The sequence below is a fragment of the Artemia franciscana genome, chromosome 20 (genome assembly GCF_032884065.1).
Source record: "Artemia franciscana chromosome 20, ASM3288406v1, whole genome shotgun sequence".
NCBI classification, from domain to species: domain Eukaryota; kingdom Metazoa; phylum Arthropoda; class Branchiopoda; order Anostraca; family Artemiidae; genus Artemia; species Artemia franciscana.
In genome coordinates this window covers 19,182,391-19,203,372 of record NC_088882.1, presented here as the reverse complement: position 1 = coordinate 19,203,372, position 20,982 = coordinate 19,182,391, and the positions used below count along the sequence as shown (strand labels likewise).

The 20,982-nt window shown below is 35.0% G+C and overlaps 1 protein-coding gene across 2 annotated transcripts in view; it reads left to right on the top strand.

Annotated features, from left to right (window-relative positions):
• The window catches only part of LOC136039853 (pentatricopeptide repeat-containing protein 1, mitochondrial-like), a 63,782-nt gene that overhangs the window by 26,491 nt on the left and 16,309 nt on the right, over positions 1 to 20,982 (top strand). For both annotated transcript variants that reach the window (XR_010620568.1, XM_065723787.1), the window contains exons 6-8: positions 2,997 to 3,611; positions 4,844 to 5,079; positions 20,060 to 20,234. Coding sequence is in view for 1 of the 2 variants with exons in the window: in XM_065723787.1 (XP_065579859.1) it covers positions 2,997 to 3,611; positions 4,844 to 5,079; positions 20,060 to 20,234 (1,026 nt within the window). In the remaining variant the exon portion in view is untranslated. The remainder of the gene's footprint in view (positions 1 to 2,996; positions 3,612 to 4,843; positions 5,080 to 20,059; positions 20,235 to 20,982) is intronic.

Below are 20,982 nucleotides of genomic sequence, written 5' to 3'. Positions count from 1 at the left end.
CAGATCTTAATAAAATTTGATATTTAGAAGAATCCTATGCTTTAGAGCTCTTATTTGAAATTCCGACCAGATCTGGAGACATTGGGGGGAGCTGGAGGGGGAAACCGGAATTCTTGGAAAACGTGAAAATTGAGGTATCTTTATCTTACGAATGGGTGATCAGATCTTAATGAAACTTGATATTTAGATGGATCTTATGTCTCAGATGCTCCATTTTCAATTCGAATCCGATCCGGGAACATCGGGGGTTGGAGAAGGGAAACTGAAATATTGGAAACTGGAAATTTTGGAAAACGCTTAGGGTGGAGAGATTGGAATGAAACTTGATGGGAAGAATAAGCACAAGTTATAGATACGTGATTGACATTATTGGAACGGATCCATTCTTTTTGGGGGAGCTGAGGGGGTGTTAATTTTGAAAAATTAGAAAAATTGAGGTATTTTTAACTTAAGAACGGGTGACCAGATCTTAATGAAATTTGATATTTAGAAGGAACTTATGTCTCAGAGCTTTTATTTCAAATCCCGACCAGATCTGTTGACAGTGAGGGGAATTTGAGGGGGGAGACCGGAAATCTTAAAACACGCTTAGAGTGGAGAAATTGGGATGAAACTTGGTGGGTAGAATATGCGAATGTCGTAAATACGTGATTGACGTAACCGTACTGGATCCACTCTCTTGGGGGAATTAGGGGGTGGGGTTCAGTGCTTTGGCGAGTTTGGTACTTTTGGACGTGCTAGGACAATGAAAATCGGTAGGCGTGTCAGGGAGCCGCACAAATTGACTTGACAAATTCGCCCAATTCGACCATTCTGGGGGGCTGAAGGGAGAGGAAAAATTAGAAAGACTGAGGTATTTATAACTTACGAGTGGGTGATTGTATCTTAATGAATTTTGATATGTAGAAGGACCTCGTGACTCAGAGCTTTTTTTTAAATCCCGACCGGCATTAAGCCTCTGATTTTCTTTTTAAATCAATCTATTGATTCTTAGAATTTTGCTAGAGCTCATACTATATGAGCTCTTAGCTCTTTCGGCCTCGTCATAAGTGCCATATGAGCTCTCAGCTCTTGTTTTGTTGTCCTTTTTCAATAACGAGGCAACTTTTCCAGGTTGTAACGTTTGTGGGTAGTCTTTAAACTTATTGATTTTTTAGCTGGAATAATCATACAAATCTGATTCTTTTAATATATATAGGCTGTATTTTTTTATATCAAAACTTCTTTTTTAAGAATATTGATTTTAATTTAGCATGAGTCAATCCTTTCTTAAAGTTCGTAACCGCGAGCTGCTAAATATATAAAAAACTTATTTAAAGTTTAGTATATTATTTGAACGTCAATAAAATTAAAGTTCTTGTTAAGACTGACCTTGTCCTTCTTAGGGAACTCCCTTTTCCATTGAACCCGACAGTCTCTATGTGAAAAATTTTATTTGGAACCGCATTTGTCCACTAAAGATAACCCTGAATTAATATTTTTTCCACTTTTTACAAGGGTGCTCACAGACATTTTCATAAGAGGGGTGGATTAGATAACTGCTGCACTCTTTCGGGAGGAAGGAATCTAAATTTTAAAAAAGGTGTTTTTTGAAGGTTTAAAAGTTTTTTAATTTTTTATATTTATTGTTCTGCAAGGGAGATGGAAGCCATCGGGCTTCGCTGTGGGATCCGTTTAACAGGTGGGTTTTGATGCTTGAATGAACTGTAAGAATTGGTTGCAACCTATTTTTGATGGTTTTTCAATTCATAGGTATAACCTCATTAACTCTTAAGAAGCAAATTGATTTTGCAAAACTGCTTTCAATGGCACCTTATATTCGCACAGCAATGCTTTTTTACCGAATTCTTTTCATGAAATTGAAGCTGCTCAGTACGAAATTGCTGTTTTAAAACTTATTTTTCAGTTTTTTAGGAATTTGGCGTATAGCGCATGTTGTTGGCTTTTATTCTCTTTTTTCTTTGGCTGCATCTATGATTTTGTAACTTAATTGATTCTCAATAAGTGTAATTATTCTTAAATACATAGATGGCACTAGAAGTGTATGTTGTGAGCTTTGGATAAACTTTTGCATTTCTTGTCTACCTTAAAAAAAATGGATTATTCAAAAACGGATTTTTTGATCGCCACGTTCCTTAGATATGGTAAAGATAAAAAATATTACAACTATGAGCCGTTTCTACTCAAGATAATATTCGTGATATATCCTTAAGTGCCATGCCAACGCTCCGAAACTGCTTAAAACCTTCTTTGCTCTCAGGAAGATTGTATTCCCTGCAAATTGTTTCCTTAAATTATTTAATCGTTCATATGTGTATTATCTTTTATTTGTTCTGTTTATTTTGCTTTACACTAGAAAAAAACAAGTACAGTGTATCGTATGTCGTCACTGCCGATCATAAGTACAATGCGCCTAGATATGACACTAAAAGCCTCTTACAACAAAAAATAAAGTTATCGGTTGGGATTTTCTTTTTCTTCTTCTTTCTATCCGTTAGATGAAGAGTGTACGAATTAAACTGCTACTAACGTGTGGAGCTTTCTATTTTCATAAATGTTAAACAAGAATTTGTATGGGGAGTTGGTTAACAAATTAAGTTCCATATTGCGGATAGTTGACAACAGTAAACATTGGTCTGAGTCTTAGAAAAGAAGCCATTAGGAGAGGCGAAGAGCTCTGGCCAATTTCTCGGGAGTTGAGGAACTCTAGTCAACGAGCCTCTCCCTTTAGTGGCTAATTTGGAACTATGGAAGCAGAAATTGTTATTACATTGTTATTAAGATGTAACCTCTGGCTGAGGTTTAATATTCTTGCTCGGTATTTCAAATTACAACAACTATGATTTCGCTTGGTATCGCAAGGTTTTCCGTTAATCGACATTGGTGAAAATGTTTTAACATAGATCAGAAACATCTCTTTCTTTCTTAAAGCTCATTTTTTTCATCCTTAATTATCACGCTTTTGTAATGTTATTAAGTTCTTACATATATTTCAGACATGGCACAAAATGCTGAAAATGAAAGTTACTCCCAGTGTTTATTCGTACAATCTTCTCTTAAGAGCTGTTCGAGAATGTTCTGTTGGATCTCAAGAATCTTTAAAAGAAGTCATATCCTTAATAAATTCACGTAGTGAGTGGGAACCAACACCAGTATTACGTAATTTACTCTCTAAGGGTAAAAAGAAAACCTCGAGATTTGACAAGAAGATGAATTCAACACAAGTTGCGTTAATGACCCATTCACCAGTGCCTCTTCGAGAGCTTCTTCCTCCTGTACCTCCTTATCAGTTATTGAAATTTATCAGAGATGGGAATCCAGAGCCTTTGAGCTTGAATTTTTCTTCACAAAGTGTTGCAGCTGAGAGTCCAAAGAGAAGGTTACTAGGATACCTTGCAAAAGCTGTAGATCTGCCGAATTTAGTTGCTCGAAATCCTAACTTGAAAGGTGTTATAAACATCGAGGAAGTTGGGAAACGACAAGACAGACTAGCTTTGTGTGGTGGGCTTGTGGGCATTTTACAGGACATGAATTTGTATGATGCGAAGCCAAATTTGAAAACTTGTACAGAGCTGATGCTGTCTCTTCCAGACAATTCTGCTGAAGAAGAGGTGTTTATTTTTTTTATTATTATTATTCCTTTTTTTTTTACCAAAGCGAATATTAACCGTATTTTTGAATAACAAGTCACAAAACTCGAGAAAAGTAATCAAAAATTTCAACATAAAGGATAGTGGGGTCGTTTTGTGTAGTAGTATGTTGTTTATTTGAAAATTATACCATAATCGTAAACCACAGACTAAGATCTCAGTTGTTTTTGTTTACGTGGTAACTTTGACAATATTCTAAAAATGTTTGATAACCTATCCTTTGAAAAAATATTATTGGAATGTATAATCAAAATTTAATTAAAATTTATTTGGCAAATTAAATTTCGTTTTATTCATTTTTTATTTTTATATATTTTTTAGTGCCATTTAAATGAAATAAGACAAAAATATAGCTTAGTCACTTCTTTTACTACGTCTATTTTAAGATAGATTTATGCGAAAGGTATAGATAATCCAGAAAGGAATTTGTATTTATTTGATCAAATAATGGTTTGTATCTCACAAATATGATGTTTGAATATAGAAATTCTTCGAAAATGAAAATCACCCCTGAAAAAAACCCAACATCCAGGTTTTGTAGAGGGGGAGGTATCTAAAATATCGACTAAGGGTTTGACTAAAGCTCTGCCGATCGGGAAGAATCTGACTTATGTACTTTTCTATTCATCTTTTGATTTCTCTATGGCTGCATAATTAGCAGAATTGCATCAGTTCATTCTTCTTGAAAAGTTACCGTAGCACTGTGGTTAAGAGACTCCTTTGAATTCAGAGCATGTGAGGTCAAGGTGATTTCCAAAAGATTTCTTATTTTTAAAGTATAACCTATGTTTAATCTATTTTCAGCATCCTTTATCTTTCCCTCTCTCTCTCACTTTCTGTTTCTTACCCTTTTTCTCTTTCCAACTCTGTTACGGACACCAACACACGCACTTTCAGCCTCTTTATCTTTTGATGTATGTTCCATTCTTGGGACAGAGTTCCATTCTTGGAACTTTGAAGTCGAAAGTAAATAAAGTAGCTGAGGGAAATTTTGTCGGGAAGGGTCTTATTATTCGAAAGTGGAGTGTTAAATGATTTATTTTGTTGACGGTCTGAAAAATGGCTTTAAATACAGTCCTTCATTCATTCACTCATTCATATGCTTTTTTGTCGTTTTTTTTTTCTTCGGTGTTCCGTTGAATCCCATCGTGGTTTAGCCTAAGTGCTCCTGATCTATGCCTATTATTTTGCAGCTATTGATAGAAATGATGAAGCTACTGGATATAGAGATTGATGTAGATTTTTGCAATATGCTCATTAAGAAACGCGCCATGTCTAAACGCCACAAAGATGCCGACAAAGTTATTGAACTGATAAATGAGCTCAATTTACGTATGAACAATGTTACATTTGGTGTTTTAGCATTTACTTGCATATCAAAGGAAAAGACAAAAGAGTTCATGAAAATTATGAAACTTGGTGGTTTCAGGTAATATTATTTATATTTATCGATACAGTGCCAAGGTAAATAGGAAGATACCAAAGCAGGAGGTGGGGGAGGTCTGCCGAAGCCCCTTCCCACGGATTTCAAGGTTTTGTGATAGTCGATAATTTTCCTTTTTTCACCATTTCACCGGTTTGTTTTTGTTTTTTTTGTCTGCAGGGGAGTCTTCCAAAATCAGCTCCTGCGTACAGATCTGGTCATAGGCTCATTTATCATTTATTCATTGGATCTTTTACTCATTTATGTGCCACCTTAAATTCTAATAGCGTCGCAGGATCTTTTATTCATTTAGGCTATACACCCCCTTAAAGGAAAATCCTCATCGTTATAAGCTCGTCTGTGATTTTAGCAGTAATTTTAAAAATCATATTTTCATAGAATGTCTGATAAAAAAAAATCGACTGACACTAAGTCGAATTATTAAATAGTTCTAAATCATTCTTGGTCAAATTCTAATAGCTTAAATCGAACTATTAAGCAAGTTTCATAAAACATTCTGTTCAGGAAAAATATATTTTAAGAAATTTACAAAGACTGTGAAATCCTCGAATATGGCATCAAATCACAATAAATAAGTACACCATCGTCAAAAACTTTCAGTTTGAGGCTACAGCCTCCCACATTAAAAAACAAAGAACATTTCTTTGTTGGTATCGATTGAAGTGATGTCTGTGTTTATATTGCCCGTGCTACTAGAAGATCCTAGAGAAATAATTAATGGCTTATTTGAAATTTAATACTTTTATCTACGCGTTTTCTTATAAAATTTTATTGTTTGTAGCAGAGTAAAGTGTCGTATTGCACTAAAAATGTCAATTTTTGTGTAATTTCAAGTGGAGAGAAGGTAAAGAAACAAGAAAAGTAGATCACTAAAATCGCTTTCGCTGAAACCTAGTAACTGAAACCTAGTCCCAAGTAAACCGTGACTCTTACTAAAAGAAATTTTTAAAACAGGTTTTCAAATAAACTATTTAGTAAAAAAAAGTCCCATTGGCTTTAATCTAAAATTATATCAAGTATTGTATGCAAGACCATATCTAGAATTTTGTTTGAGGGGTATTTTTAGGGGGAGGGGGAGGTTATAAAAAACTAGAAAAAAAGAGATCAATTTGTCAATATGTATTTTATATGTTTTTACGAGTTGAACAAAATTTCAGGAGGGGAGGGGCTCAGAACCCCCTACAGACCCCTCATCGTGGATACAACCTTGATTGGTTATATTTAACCAAACTAGAATTTTTCATATTGACGGTGAGTCTCTGAGAAATGATGTCGGAAGAATTGAAAATAGCCTGAAATCTCCAATGACTTGATGTCAAATCAAAACAAGCATTCCACCGTTGAAACTGTTATTGTAAAAAAAAAAAGCTTAACGAATGGCTTGCTCCATTCTCCACTTTAATAAAAAATACAATTACTATTGTTTCGCCCATTTTGGGGTTTCCGAATCTACACATCTGTTCTTTTAAATAAGTTACTAGCCGATCAGAGATGAAACTTGGGTCCATTTTCGGGATCAAACAGTTCGTGGTAACGAACTGTAGTAAGGAGCGACCCGGCTCAATAGTAACCAAAACTCTAAAAAATGGAATTTTGATATCAATAGCTACATCAAAAGAATCGCATTTTAATGCTGATTTTAAATATATAAGTTTAATCAAGTTTAGTCTTACCCATCAAAAGTTACGACCCTGGAAAAATTTGCCTTATTTTAGAAAATAGGGGGAAACAACCCCTAAAGGTCATATAATCTTAACGAAAATCACACCATCAGATTCAGCGTATCAGGGAACCTTATTGTAGAAGTTTCAAGCTCCTATCTACAAAAATGTCGAATTTTGTATTTTTTTGCCAGAAGGCAGATAACGGATGCGTGTTTATTTGTTTGTTTGTGTTTTTGTTTTTTGTTTTTTCCAGGGTGATCGTATAAAAACCCAGTGGTTCTAGAATCTTGTGAGAGGGCTCATTTTAACGGAAATGAAAAGTTCTAGTGCCCTTTTTAAGTGACCAAAAAAATTGGAGGGCACCTAAGCTCCCTCTCACGCTAATTATTTTCCCAAAGTCCCCAGATCGAAGATATTCGAAGATAGCCATTTTATTCAGCGTAGTCAAAAAACCTTATAACTATGTCTTTGGGGGCGACTTACTCCCCCACAGTCCCCATGGGAGGTGGCCACAAGTTACAAACTTTGACCAGTGCTTACATATAGTAATGGTTATTTGGAAGTGTACAGACGTTTCAGGGGAATTTTTAAGTTGGGGGGGGGGGGGTTGAGAAGTGGGGGATATGTTGGGGGAACTTTCCTTGGATGAATTTGTCGTAAGGGAATAAAATTTTCATGAAGGGAGCGCAGGATTTTCTAGCATTATTTAAAAAAAAACACTGAAAAAATAAATATGAAAACGTTTTTTCAACTGAAAGTAAGGAGAAGCATTAAAACTTAAAACAAACAGAAATTACTACGCATATGATGGGCTCACCTCCTAATACCTCGCTCTTTACGCTAAAGTATTTGTAGTAATTTCAACTATTTATTTTACGGCTTTTGTGATTCAGGGGTCATTCTTAAGAAATTGGGATAAAATTTAAGCTTTAGTGTAAAGAGAGAGGTGCTGAGGGGGGGGGGGGTGTGAACCCCTTCATATACGTAATAAAAACATGAGAATACAGAAGTTCGTTACGTAAGCTAATTTGTAAGTTACGCATATCTTTTACTAATTAAAACATTCGTAAGAAAATTCTCTCGTAATTCTCTCGTTTCTCTCGTAAGAAAAGTTCTAGTTGCCTTTTTAAGTAACCAAAAAAATCGGAGGGCAACTAGGCCTCCTCCCCCACTCCTTTTTTTCTCAAAATCATTCGATCAAAACTATGAGAAAGCCATTTAGCAAAAAAAATGCAAATTTCGATTTAATTATTCATCTGCGGAGAGCCAAAATCAAAACATGCATTGATTCAAAAACGTTCAGAAATTAAATTAAAAAAAACAAGTTTTTTTTAAGGGAAATTAAGGAGCGACATTAAAACTTAAAACGAACAGAAATTACTTCGTATATGAAAGGGGATGCTTCCTCATCAACGCCCGCTCTTTACGCTAAAGTTTGACTTATTCTCTTAACTCTACTTTTTAAAACAGTAAAAAACTTTAGCGTAAAGAGCGGGGCGTTGTTCATATACGAATTAATTTCTGTTCGTTTTAAGTTTTAATGTCGCTCCTTACTTTCCGTTAAATTTTTTTTTTGTTTATTTAATCACGAATAGATACAGCTAAATAAACCGGTGTCACTCTTGCATACTTTAAACAATCTGGAAACTTACCTTGTCTAAAACAATCATTGATAAATGGTGTTAAAATGCTAGATATAGATGGAAAAATATATTTCAGAATTTTTAAACTCATCACTACCAGACGAACTATTTTTCATTTCATACGTGGTATCCCTTATCTAGTCCACGGTAATCAACTTTAGATGCCATGATACATCTATAGGGGGCGGTAAAGTGGATCCAAAAGGTGAGTCTCTAGGAAATGGGGAAATCGGATCGGCTATTTTTGAACCTACTGAAATAAAATGATTTTAAAATGAAATAAAATGATTGTCATGATAAAATCATGACAAATCATTAAATCATCTGTAGCTATGGTCTCATTTACTATTACTTCAGATGGTAGTGTCTTCAATGAGTTTCCTTCGGCTTCCTTAAAGTTCAAGCTAAAATACCTTTTTTTTAGCCTCACGTAGAAAATTATTCAAAACATTACGAAAAACACGGTATTGTTCTTTATTCTCATCCGTAGCGTCTAAAGCTTGTAATTTAAACAATCTATTTCTTAAATTTATTTTTCGAAGAAGATCTTGTGTTATCCATGGCTTCTTGTCATTATGTTTTCGCCCTTCCGTATTCTTAACAACTTCCACTTGCTTAGACTTTTCCTATAACTTACCATAAAAAAGCGCAAATTTACTCATTTGTATCATTTTCCTCTCTAAGCAGGTACGTCCAATCAACTTGTACTAAATTCTTATTTGGTTTTACAGGGGCATTTTTATCAAAAACTTCTGACCTTTAACTCAAGTAAATTCTAACCTTTTACTCAAGTCATAATTTACTCTCCTATAAGAAAATACCTCAAAATCAGCATAAACACCAAAGTGGAAGTTCCTATGTGTGTCAGATATGCCATTTTGATAACCTTGGTACATAATTTCTTTTGATTTACCATCGTCCTTCTTGCAACTCAAGAGTGGACGTCTACTTGGCCCTTCAGTACCTCCTGAAATGTCAATTTGATCTCCAAGTTGTTACGAAATAATGAAGTTGCCATCTGGTGATAACCTGGCTACACACGGTTTCATCCGTTCTGCATCACTTCACCGGGAATACATTATGGGTTCTGATTATTGTGGCTTGTAGTGAAAAAGTTCTTCCTGAAAATAAGTTGTCAGTCATTTGTGGTTTTATGGCACTTGGTATTAACCAAGTGACATAGCGATCGCAAGTTCTGTTGGTCTGTCTGTCTCGGTTTTGCTACTTCAGGCACTTTCAGGCAAGCTAGGACGATGAAACTTGGCATGCGTATCAGGAACCGGACCAGATTAAATTAGAAATAGTCGTTTTCACGATTTGACCATCTGGGGGGGGGGGAGTGGGGGCCGGTTAATTCGGAAAAAAAATAGAAAAAGTATTTTTAACTTACGAACGGGTGATGGAATCTTAATTTAGTTTGATTTTTGGAAGGATATCGTGTCTCAGAGCTCTTATTTTAAATCCCGACCAGATCCGGGGATATTGGGGGGAGTTGGAGGGGGGAACCTAAAATCTTGGAAAACGCTTAGAGTGGAGGGATCAGGATGAAACTTGGTGGTAAAAATAAGCAGAAGTCCTAGATACTTTATTGACATAATCGGAACGGGTCTGCTCTGTTTGGGGAGCTGGGGGGGGGGTTAATTCTGAAAAATTAGAAAGAATGAGGTATTTTTAACTTACGAAGGAGTGATCAAATCTTAATTAAATTTGAAGTTTGGAAGGATATCGTGTCTCAGAGCTCTTTTTTCAAATCCCGACTGGATCTGGTGACATTGGGGGGGGGGGGGGAATTGAGGGGGGAACCTAAGATCTTGGAAAACGCGTAGAGTGGAGGGATCGGGATGAAACTTGATGGGAAAAATAAGCACACGTCCTAGATGCGTGATTGACATAACTGAAACGGATCCGCTCTGTTTGGAGGAGTTGGGGGAGGGGGGGAATTCTGAACAAATTGGAAAAACGAGGTATTTTTAACTTACGAAGGAGTGATCGGACCTTAATGAAATATGAAGTTTGGAAGGATATCGTTTCTCAGAGCTCTGATTTTAAATTCCGCTTGCATCCGGTGACATTGGGGGGAATTGAGGGGGGAACCTAAAATCTTGGAAAACGCTTAGAGTGGAGGGTTCGGGATGAAACTTGGTAGGAAAAATAAGCACAAGTCCTAGATGCGTGATTGACATAACCGAAACGGATCAGCTCTGTTGGGAGGAGTTGGGGGGGAGGGGATTCTGAACAAATTGGAAAAAATGAGGTATTTTTAACTTACGAAGGAGTGATCGGATCTTAATGAAATTTGATGTTTGGAAGGATATCATGTCTCAGGGCTCTCATTTTAAATTTCAACCTTATGGGGACCCAAACTCTTGGAAAATGCTTAGATTGGCGGGATCGGGATGAAACTTGGTGGGAAAAATAAGTACAAGTCCTAGATACGGGATTGGCATAACTGGAGCGGATCTGCTCTCTTTGGGTTAGTAGGGGGGGAGGTTAATTCTAAAAAATTAGAAAAAATAAGGTATTTTTAACTTGCGAAAGAGTGATCGTATCTTAATGAAACTTCATATTTAGAAGGACCTTGAAACTCAGATCTCTTATTTTTTTATCCCGACTGGGTCCAGTGTCATCAGGGGGGGGGGCGAAAATCTGGGAAAACGCTTAAAGCGGAGGGATCAGGATGAAACTTGGTGGAAAGAATAAGCACAAGTCCAAGATAGGTGACTGACATAACCGGACTGGATCCGCTCTCTTTGGGGGAGTGGGGGGGGGGGGTTATAATTCGGAAAAATTAGAAAAAATGAGGCATTTGTAACTTATGAACGGGTGATCAGATCTTAATGAAATTTGATGTCTAGAAGGATATTATGCTTTAGCACTCTCATTTTAAATCCCGACCAGATCCGGTGACATCGGGGGGAGTTGGAGGGGGAAGCCGGAATTCTTGGAAAACGTGAAATCGAGGTATCTTACGAATGGGTGATCGGATCTCAATGAAACTTGATATATAGAAGAATCTTATGTCTCAGATATTCCATTTTCAATTGGAATTGGATCCGGGGACATAGAGGGTTGGAGGGGGGAAACAGAAATCTTGAAAACCGGAAATCTTGGAAAACGCTTAGAGTGGAGATATCGGGATGAAACTTGATTGGAAGAATAAGCACAAGTTATAGATACGAGATTGACATAATTGGTACGGATCCGTTCTCTTTGGGGGAGCTGGGGGTTGTTTTTTGGAAAAGTGAGAAAAATTGAGGTATTTTTAACTTAAGGAACGGGTGACCGGATCTTAATGAGATTTGATATTTAGAAGGAACTCATGTCTCAGAGCTCTTGTTTCAAATCCCAACCAAATCTGTTGACATTGGGGGGAGCTGGAGAGGGAAACCAGAAATCTTGGAAAACGCTTATAAATGTCATAGATACGTGACTGACGTAACCGGACTGGATCCGCTCTCTTTGGGGGAGTTAGATGGTGGGGTTCAGTGCGTTTGTGAGTTTGGTGCTTCTTCACGTTCTAGGACGATGAAAATTGGTAGGCGTGTCAGGGAGCTGTACAAATTGACTTGATAAAGTCGTTTTCCCCGATTCGAACATCTTGGGGGCTGAAGGGAGAGGAAAAATTAGAAAAACTGAGGTATTTTTAAATTGCGAGTGGGGGATAGGATCTTAATGAAATTTATATTTAGAAGGAACTCGTGACTCAGAGCACTTATTTTAAATTCCGACCGGCATTAAGCCTCTGATTTTCCTTTTAAAGTAATCTATTGATTCTTAGAATTTTGCTAGAGCTCATACCATATGAGCTCTTGGCTCTTGGCTCTTCCGACTTCGTCACATGTGCCATTTGAGCTCTTAGCTCTTGTTTTTTCTACGATTTGTACTGTCTTAAACTGATTTTCGTTTCTTGTTAACTTTGTTTGTTGCATCGTTTTTAACATGATTTTGCTATTGGTTAATATTAGAAATAATTTTGGAGTTTTCCCGATTTTTTCTGCTTAATAATTAAAATTTCCAATTTTGATTTAAACTTTGAATTGGAAGGTCTAAATTAAAACTATTATCAAAATTTAATTATCAAAATTACTGTCAGTCAAAATTTTGATTGAAAATCAAAAATTTGATTTGCAGTAATTTTAATCATTAAATTTTGATAATAGTTTTAATTTAGACCTTCCAATGATAATGAGGTGAGTGGGGGGCGCTAATAGTTATTATTACTGAGGGAGTTGTGCAAAGATTTTTCTTCTTTTTTAGTGAGGATACAAAACAAATTATTCAGTAAAATTTTAAGGGGATGGGTGGCAATTTCATTTTGTTTTAATTTTTAATTAGAGCACTGGAAAAGAGTATTTATCAAAATTTAGAGAAGGTAGCAATTGCCCCCTTTGCATCTACGGCTGCAACCACAATATAGTATTCGACTGAAATGATACAGAAGATTTATACCTTTCTCTTCCAGGATTGTTTTATGCAAAATACGTGGTAATATGTAAAATAACATAATGCATAGGAAAGTCTTTTTAGAAGTTGTCTTTTAGTTCAAAGCTATTATTTGATTCTGTATAACTCAAATGGAAATAGAAATCTTCTAGTGTATAAATGTGTGCTGTGCCATTGCGACTCAAACCTATGGGTGCCAGCAGAAAACTTTTCGGAGTGGGGGGGCAAACTCCAAATATCAGTGGTAGCTGGATGACAGGGAATATATTTCAGGAAATGTTTGTGGTAGGAATAAGTTTATTTTTAAATACTTTTGGAAAAAACTCTCAAATAAAAAGAACAGTTAAATTGAATGCAAAATGAAACAAAATGCGGTAAATTTTAAATGACAAAATTCCTGTTCAAGAGGTCAATTTATTTCATCATTAATATATTTAGAAATTATGTATTTAATCTTAAAAGAAAATCAAACTCAAACCAAAATTACAGAAATATTTATTACTTCCGTAGATTATAACAGATGTAGACTTGTATTTATGCAATTTTCTACGCCGTAGATAGTTTATATGTTTTGTTGGGTTTATTTTTCCAAGGATGATTGTATCAAACCAAAGGTACAAGATAATTTTGGAGGGAGCTTATTCAAACGTAGATTTAAAAGCTCTTTTTTAAGTGACCATATAGATTAGGTCAGGGGAAAGTCTTATTTTCTGTCATTTTACAGCACCAAACTACGAGTTTATCCCAAAGAGCATGAATTTGCAATCAATTTAAAATTCTGAGAAGCTAATTTATTTAAAAGTATCTATAACTTTACTTTACGTTTTCCAGTTACAAAAGAAGTAATGCCACATGCTTGCAGTACTGGATTCAACCAAGTTGATTCGCTTTATTTGTAATGAAATTAAGCTATGCTTCGTGACTGTAATTGCGTATCAGCTATAATGAGAGGGGGTGAGTAACTGTGAAGGTTAACGGTTGGGTAGATCCCTAAAAGAACATTTTCATGGACAAACTGCTAACTCTTCATGAGGTTTCAGTTAAATGTTGAAAGACGTAGGGTGGGAGTAGGAATGAATTAAAATGTTTCTCCATACGCCTAAAATGTTACATTCCCATATCTACCAACAGAGAGGTGGAAAAGGCAAGGCAAGTCATCCTCAGCTCCGCCAGGAAACTTCTTTTGAATGGCAAATGCTGCTAGTAACTTAGTTTTCAGTAATTTTAAATGCTGTTATTTTCTTTTTCTATTTGTATGAAGTACTTTAATGTATTTAAAGAAATGTATGTAAAGTATTTATAGATAAGAAAATCCTCTTGTAGAGGTTGTCCTGGCTTCAGTTATGTAGAAGATTAAAAGTCTCACAGAATTTCCATCCATACTAACAATGACACTCATTTTCATTCAACCAAAATTCTTTAGTAGTAATATTAGCGGGGAATTTTGACCCAAAATTACTATTCACAACCAATTTTTTAAGTATACTCAAATCTTATGCAAAATTTATATTGCAAATTTAAACGTAGGACGGTTCTAATCAACGTACAATAACTGATTTACACTTTGAAAGCAATTAATCGGGGATTTAAAGGACCATGACCTCAAATTATATCTTGGTTAGTTCTGGGTATGATTTGGAAAACAATCAGAAATTAAATTAAAAAAGAGGTTTTCAAATGAAAGCAAGGAACAGATTTGAAACAATTTGAACAGGTTTTTCTTTATATGAAGAGGCCTGTCTCCTTCTTAGCCCCTAACTCTTTGCTGTGAAGTTTCGCCTCTTTCAAACTTTTTAAGAAAACTTACAGTTGGAAAGATAAGTTTGTTCAAAGCATTAAAAAACTTCTGTTTATTGAGCGAGGTATTGAGAAGGGGTCAGTCCCCCTTATAGCAGAATAATTTATATTTGTTTTAGTTCTAAACTTGCTCCTTACTTTATTTGAAAAACGTTTTCTATTTGTTCAATTACATATCATGAAACTCTTTATGAATACAATACTTTTGGTAACATAGAAAAAAAACAATCAATATTTCAATGATCTCTGTTTAGATTTTGATGGGTAATCAAACAGTTCTTGATAACGACCTGATAGGAGTGACCTGGCTCAGTAGTAACCGAAACTCTAAAAAACGGAATTTTGATATCAATAGATATATCAGAAGAATTGGCTTAATATGCAGATTCCAAATATATAATTTTCCTTAAGTTTAGTCTTACTCACCAGAAGCTACAATCCTGAGAATATTTGTCTGATTTTTGAAAAAAAGAGGGAAAGACCCCCTCGAGGCCATAGAATTTTAGTGAAAATCACACCCTCTGATTCAGCGTATCAAATAACCCTAATGTAGAGGTTTTAAGCTCATATCTGCAAAAAGGTGGAATTTTGTAATTTTTGCCAGAAGAAAGATCATGGATGCATGTTTACTTGTTTCTTTACTCTTTTTTTTAGGGGTGATCTTATCGACCCAGTAGGCCTTAAACGTCGAGAGAGGGCTCATTCTTACGAAAATGAAAAGTACTAGTGCTCTTATCAAATGACCAAAAAATTAGAGGGCAACTTAGCCCCCTCCCACTCCACTTTTTTCCCAAAGTCGTCTGATCAAGATTTGGGATAGTTTTTTTCTTCAGCATAGTTGAAAAGCCGAATAACTATGTCTTTTTGAGTTGAAATGACCTGCTACAGCCACTGGGGAAAAGTTTTTAAGTTATAAAATTTATCCATTGTTTTATTTGTTATTGGGTAGTATGCATCCATTTTTTGGGTCGGGAGGGGAGGACGAATTTTCTGCTGTGTGAATTTTGAACAGGGAGAATTTTCCATGGAGAGGAAAATTTACAGGAGGTGAACTTTTCAAGGGAGGTTTTACACTGGGTGAATTTGCCAGAATCCCTATGCGGAATTTCTTTGTATGTCTTGCTTTCTCTCTACCGATTCGATTTTAGGCGTGGAGATTTTAAAAGTAATTGCCCGGGTAAATTTTCACCTGGATTGGATTGCCCAGAGGATATTTCTTTGGGGAGGGGGACTTTTCCGTGGAGGTGGAGCCAGGTATCCTGGCGTTATTTAGATAACGATCAGAAATTAAATCTTAAAAAAAAATTTTTTCAACTGAAAGTAAGGAGCAACATTAAAACTTAAAACGAACAAAATTATTACGTATATGAGGTGGGTTGTTCCCTCCTCAACACCTCGCTCTTTACGCTGAAGTTTACATTTTGTCCCAATTTTTTACAAACGACTCCAGAAACACAAGGGTCGTTTAATTACAACAATATGACACTTTTTTTAAGTGCTGAAAAACTGTAGTGCGAAGAGTGAGGTGTTGAAGAAGGAGGCAGTCGCTTCATATACGTAATTAAATAAAAAAAACAAGTTTTTTCAACTGAAAGTAAGGAGTGACATCCAAACTTAAAACGCACAGAAATTACTTCGTATATGAAAGAGGCTGCTTCCTCATCAACGCCCCTCTCTTTACGCTAAAGTTTGACTCTTTCTCTCAATTCTTCTTTCTAAAACAGTAAAAAACTTTAGCGTAAAGAGCGGGGCGTTGATGAGGAAGCAGCCTCTTTCATATACGAAGTAATTTCTGTGCGTTTTAAGTTTTGATGTCAGTCCTTACTTTCAGTTGAAAAAACTTGTTTTTTTTATTTAATTTCTGAACGTTTTTGAATCAATGCATGTTTTGATTTTGGCTCTCCGCAGAGGAATAATCAAAACGAAATTTGCATATTTTTTTTTTGGCTCAATGGCTTTCTCATAATTTTGATCGAATGATTTTGAGAAAAAAAGAGCGGGGGACGAAGCCTAGTTGCCCCCCGATTTTTTGGTTAATTAAAAATGCAACTAGAACTTCTAATTTTTTTCGATTCTTTTTATTGGTAAAACATTTACGTAACTTATAAATTAGCTTACGTAAAGAACTTTTGTATTCTCATGTGTTTATTACATATATGAGGGGATTCGCCCCATCGTCAGTACCTCGCTCTTTACACTAAAGCTTAAATTTTATCCCAATTCATTAAGAATGACCCCCTGAATCACAAAAGCCGTAGAATAAGTAGTTGAAATTACCGAAAATACTTTAGCGTAAAGAGCGAGGTATTAGAAGGAGGTGAGCCCCTCATATGGGTAATAATTTCTGTTTGTTTTAAGTTTTATTGCTGTTCCTTACTTCCAGCTGAAAAAGCTTTTTCACTTTTATTTTTTAATTGTTTTTTTTTAAATAATGCTTGTAAATCCTGCTCTCCCTTCATGGACATTTTCTTCTCCCATTACAAATTCTCGAAGGAAAGTTCCCCCAGCATATCCCCCTCTTCTCAACCCCTCCCCCAAACCAAAAAAATCCTCCTGAAAACGCCTGTATACTTCCCAATAACCATTACTATATGTAAGCACAGGTCAAAGTTTGTAACTTGTTGCCCCTCCCACGGGGACTGTGGGGAAGTAAGTAGTCCCCAAAAACATAGTTATAAGGTTTTTCGACTACGCTGAATAAAATGGCTATCTCAGAATTTTGATCCGGTGGCTTTGGGAAAATAATTAGCGCGGGAAGGTGCCCTCGAATTTTTTTCGGTCACTTAAAAAGGGCACTAGAACTTTTCATTTCCGTTAGAATGAGCCCTCTTGCAACATTCTAGGACAACTGGGTCGATACGATCACCCCTGGGAAAAAAAAAAATAAAAAAAAAAAAAAATAAACACGCATCCGTGATCTGCCTTCTGGCAAAAAATGCAAAATTCCACATTTTTGTAGATAGGACCTCGAAACTTCTACAGTAGGGTTCTCTGATACGCTGAATCTGATGGTGTGATTTTCGTTAAGATTCTATGACTTTTAGGGGGCGTTTCCCCCTATTTTCTAAAATAACGCAAATTTTCTCAGGCTCGTAACTTTTGATGGGTAAGACTAAACCTTGATGAAACTTATATATTTAAAACCAGCATTAAAATGCGATTCTTTTGATGTAGCTATTGGTATCAAAATTCCATTTTTTAGAGCTCCCCCATTTAGTCGCTCCTTACTACAGTTCGTTACCACGAACTGTTTGATAATTTCTGTTCGTTTTTAAGTTTTAATGTTGGTCCTTACTTTCAGTTGAAAAAACTTGCTTTTTCTATTTAATGAAGCTTAGAGACAAACATATATCTAATGACAATGGAAAAGTATATCATTTAAAGTAAAAGTATATAAAAATGAAAAAAATTAATCACAAAAAATACACAAAACAATAGCCTAATTACAAAAGCTAAGATATTTTATTAAGAATATCGACAGTTTTGAACTTGGTTATCAAACACCAAAATATTTAATGCCTTTAGACTCAATTGTTTAGAAAAACCAACGTATTATCAAAGTAGTTTGTTAAAAGTAAAATATTAAAACTAAAATTAAGAAAATAAAACAACATTTTTTAATTCAAATATTCCTAATCTAATTTTGAATACCAAAAACCAATATATTCGACGCGTTTATACTTAAAACTGTAAAAAAAAATTTAAATTTTTCGAAGTGACAACTTGATAAATACAATCACTCCTGGAAAAAAAAATAATAAAAAACAAAAAAAAAATGTATCCGTTCAGAGGGAAAATACAAAAGTTCCCTGTATTCCGTTCAGGAGAAGAATTTTTGATTATAGTGACTTCATAAATTAGCTCATGGGTACTCTTGCAATGCAAGCAAAAGTTGACGGCATATTTTTACCGAAATTACCCCTTATTAAGTTGTTTTCCTTGTGTTTTCTATAATTATACGAACTTTCTTGTGTACTAATAACTGCACTAATTACTAATAAACAAATACATTTTAGGATCACCATAAAAAGCTGATTCTTTGATTGAATGCTATCAATAGTTAGACTTTTATATTTTCTTTATTGACAAGGATCGTTATTTACTTACCTTTATTTTTTAAATAATTCTATTGTAAAAATCTAATTGGCTAAAATCTATTGGCAAGAAGCCAACAATGGGGCAGCACACTTTTTTTCTATGGTTTTCCCCTGTTCAGCTCTTTCCTCCTTTGGTTTCCTTATAATTACTTATAGTCTCACATTTCCGGGGGAGAGCGGTCATGGCCCCCTTGTCGCCGCCCATGCTCAAATCTCTGCTGATCTTTCGTTTTTATGCTGGGTCTAAACTCCCCCTTATTCCTGAACAGACTTGTTCATCGTCTCTGGTTACAAAAAATTCTATTTTACAGAAGAACAGAAACGAAAAAAAAACAGGTGAAAAAAAGCAGAACAGAAACAGGTCCGGCAAAAACCAGCGACCTGTTTCTCCTTTTTGTTTTTTAGAAAAACAGCAACTGTCTAGACAAAAACAGAAATTAAAATAGAAACAGTGTTAATGCTTAATTGAGACCTTTTTATGCAACTAGATATAGTTTAAAAGGGAATGAGAGTAGTCATCACTCATTGGACTTTTAACCTTGAAAGGTCGAAGGAAAGTTTAAAAATAATTATAACTTTTTTTAATGACTGTACCCGGCCTTTTTTCCGCTTAGGATTGCCAAAACTTTTAGTTCTTGTTGCTTGCTTGATTTTTTTTTTTTTTTTTTTTTTTTTTTTTTTTTTTTTTTTTTTTTTTTTTTTTTTTTTTTTTTTTTTATCAGTCTAGTCACGTTTTTCATCTCGTTTAATTTTAGAAAGGGTTGCCATCTTCTGGAAACTTTGAAAAAAAAGCTAGCGAAACACGAAAAAATCCCTCAATTTGTCACAAAACGCTGCCAGAAAAGTGCAAGCACAGACTTTGCGATAAAAACAGCAATTATCTAAATTAATGAGGTTTAGTTTAAAAGGAGAATGGAAAAACTCCATTTTTTTTCAATTCTTTTTTTCTTTTGATAACTCGTAATGCGCTGTAGAATCCACTATACAATTTTGTTCTTCTTGGCTAATGATTTAGTTAATAAATATTTAGGTTTGTTCATATAATTTTCAATTTGTACTGGAAACATCTTTTTGTTGAATTATGACATTCCGAGACTATCATATTATAAAAAGTAAGGTCAATAGCAGTAAAAAATTCTTTGAATTTATTTTATATATCTTCCTTTTTTTTATTGGGCTATTAGTCCTATCCCTTTTTTGTGAGGAATTCTATCCGTCTTGAGGGCGATCTTTAATTTTTAACTTTTTTCCCGTTATGAAGGCCATTTCCATCTTTATTATTTTTTTTTATCATTCTCAATAAAGATATATCTTATTTTAGGTTAAATCAAGTTATTGCCGGCTCCTTAATTAATAATGCAACATTCAAGAATGATTGTAACTTCCTAACTTATGTTTTGGATGAATGCAGTCGTCAAAAATTGAAGCCTGATACATATATATTGAAGAAACTGGAAGATTTCCGACATAAAATATTAAATATTTACAAATTAAGGGTAAGTTTTTTATTTGGTATATTTGAATCATTCACAAACCAAACTGATTTGGTCGCTTCAGAAATATTTTTAAGTTTGACAGTCGAAGTGCTCAGTTGACTCTTAACTTTGTTGGCTCACAAAGACATCCCCCTTAAATATAATTTTAAATAAATAGATTTATTTACTGAATAAATATAAGACATTAATTAAAAAAAATAAAACTGGAAATTAATTAGTTGGTTTTATTTAATTTATTTTATTATGTTAATTCATTGTTTTTTTGGGGGGGTGGTGTTGGACAAACTGCTTTCGATGTCCCAGCTTCTGCGAATCTTAATCCACAAACTGAATGGTGGAAGATATCATGTAAATCTCGTGCTCAATTCCCTGTTATAGGTTCAACCTATGTCGGGCATCACCTCCAATGGTGAGGAAGGGTAAAAGGTCTTAGAACTAAATTTGGCCATTTCCTACGTTTTTGTGAACTCTGTCAATTCATCTATTATGTCAATTAATACAGGGGTATGCGCTTCTCAGGTGAGACCAAGTACGCACTCTAAGTGCGAAATATGGAGGAGGTTTTTCCATTTATATACTGAGCCATGTACAAAATTCATGTCTGATTCTTACAAACTCAGCAGGCGAAGAAGTTTCGTGGGTTAGGGTAACGCTTATAATAAGGCTTTTATCATTGAGATTCTATATAACATCCCAGCCTGTCAAATCACTAGCTACCTTGAAAACCCCCTTGATTACATTCAGCGTA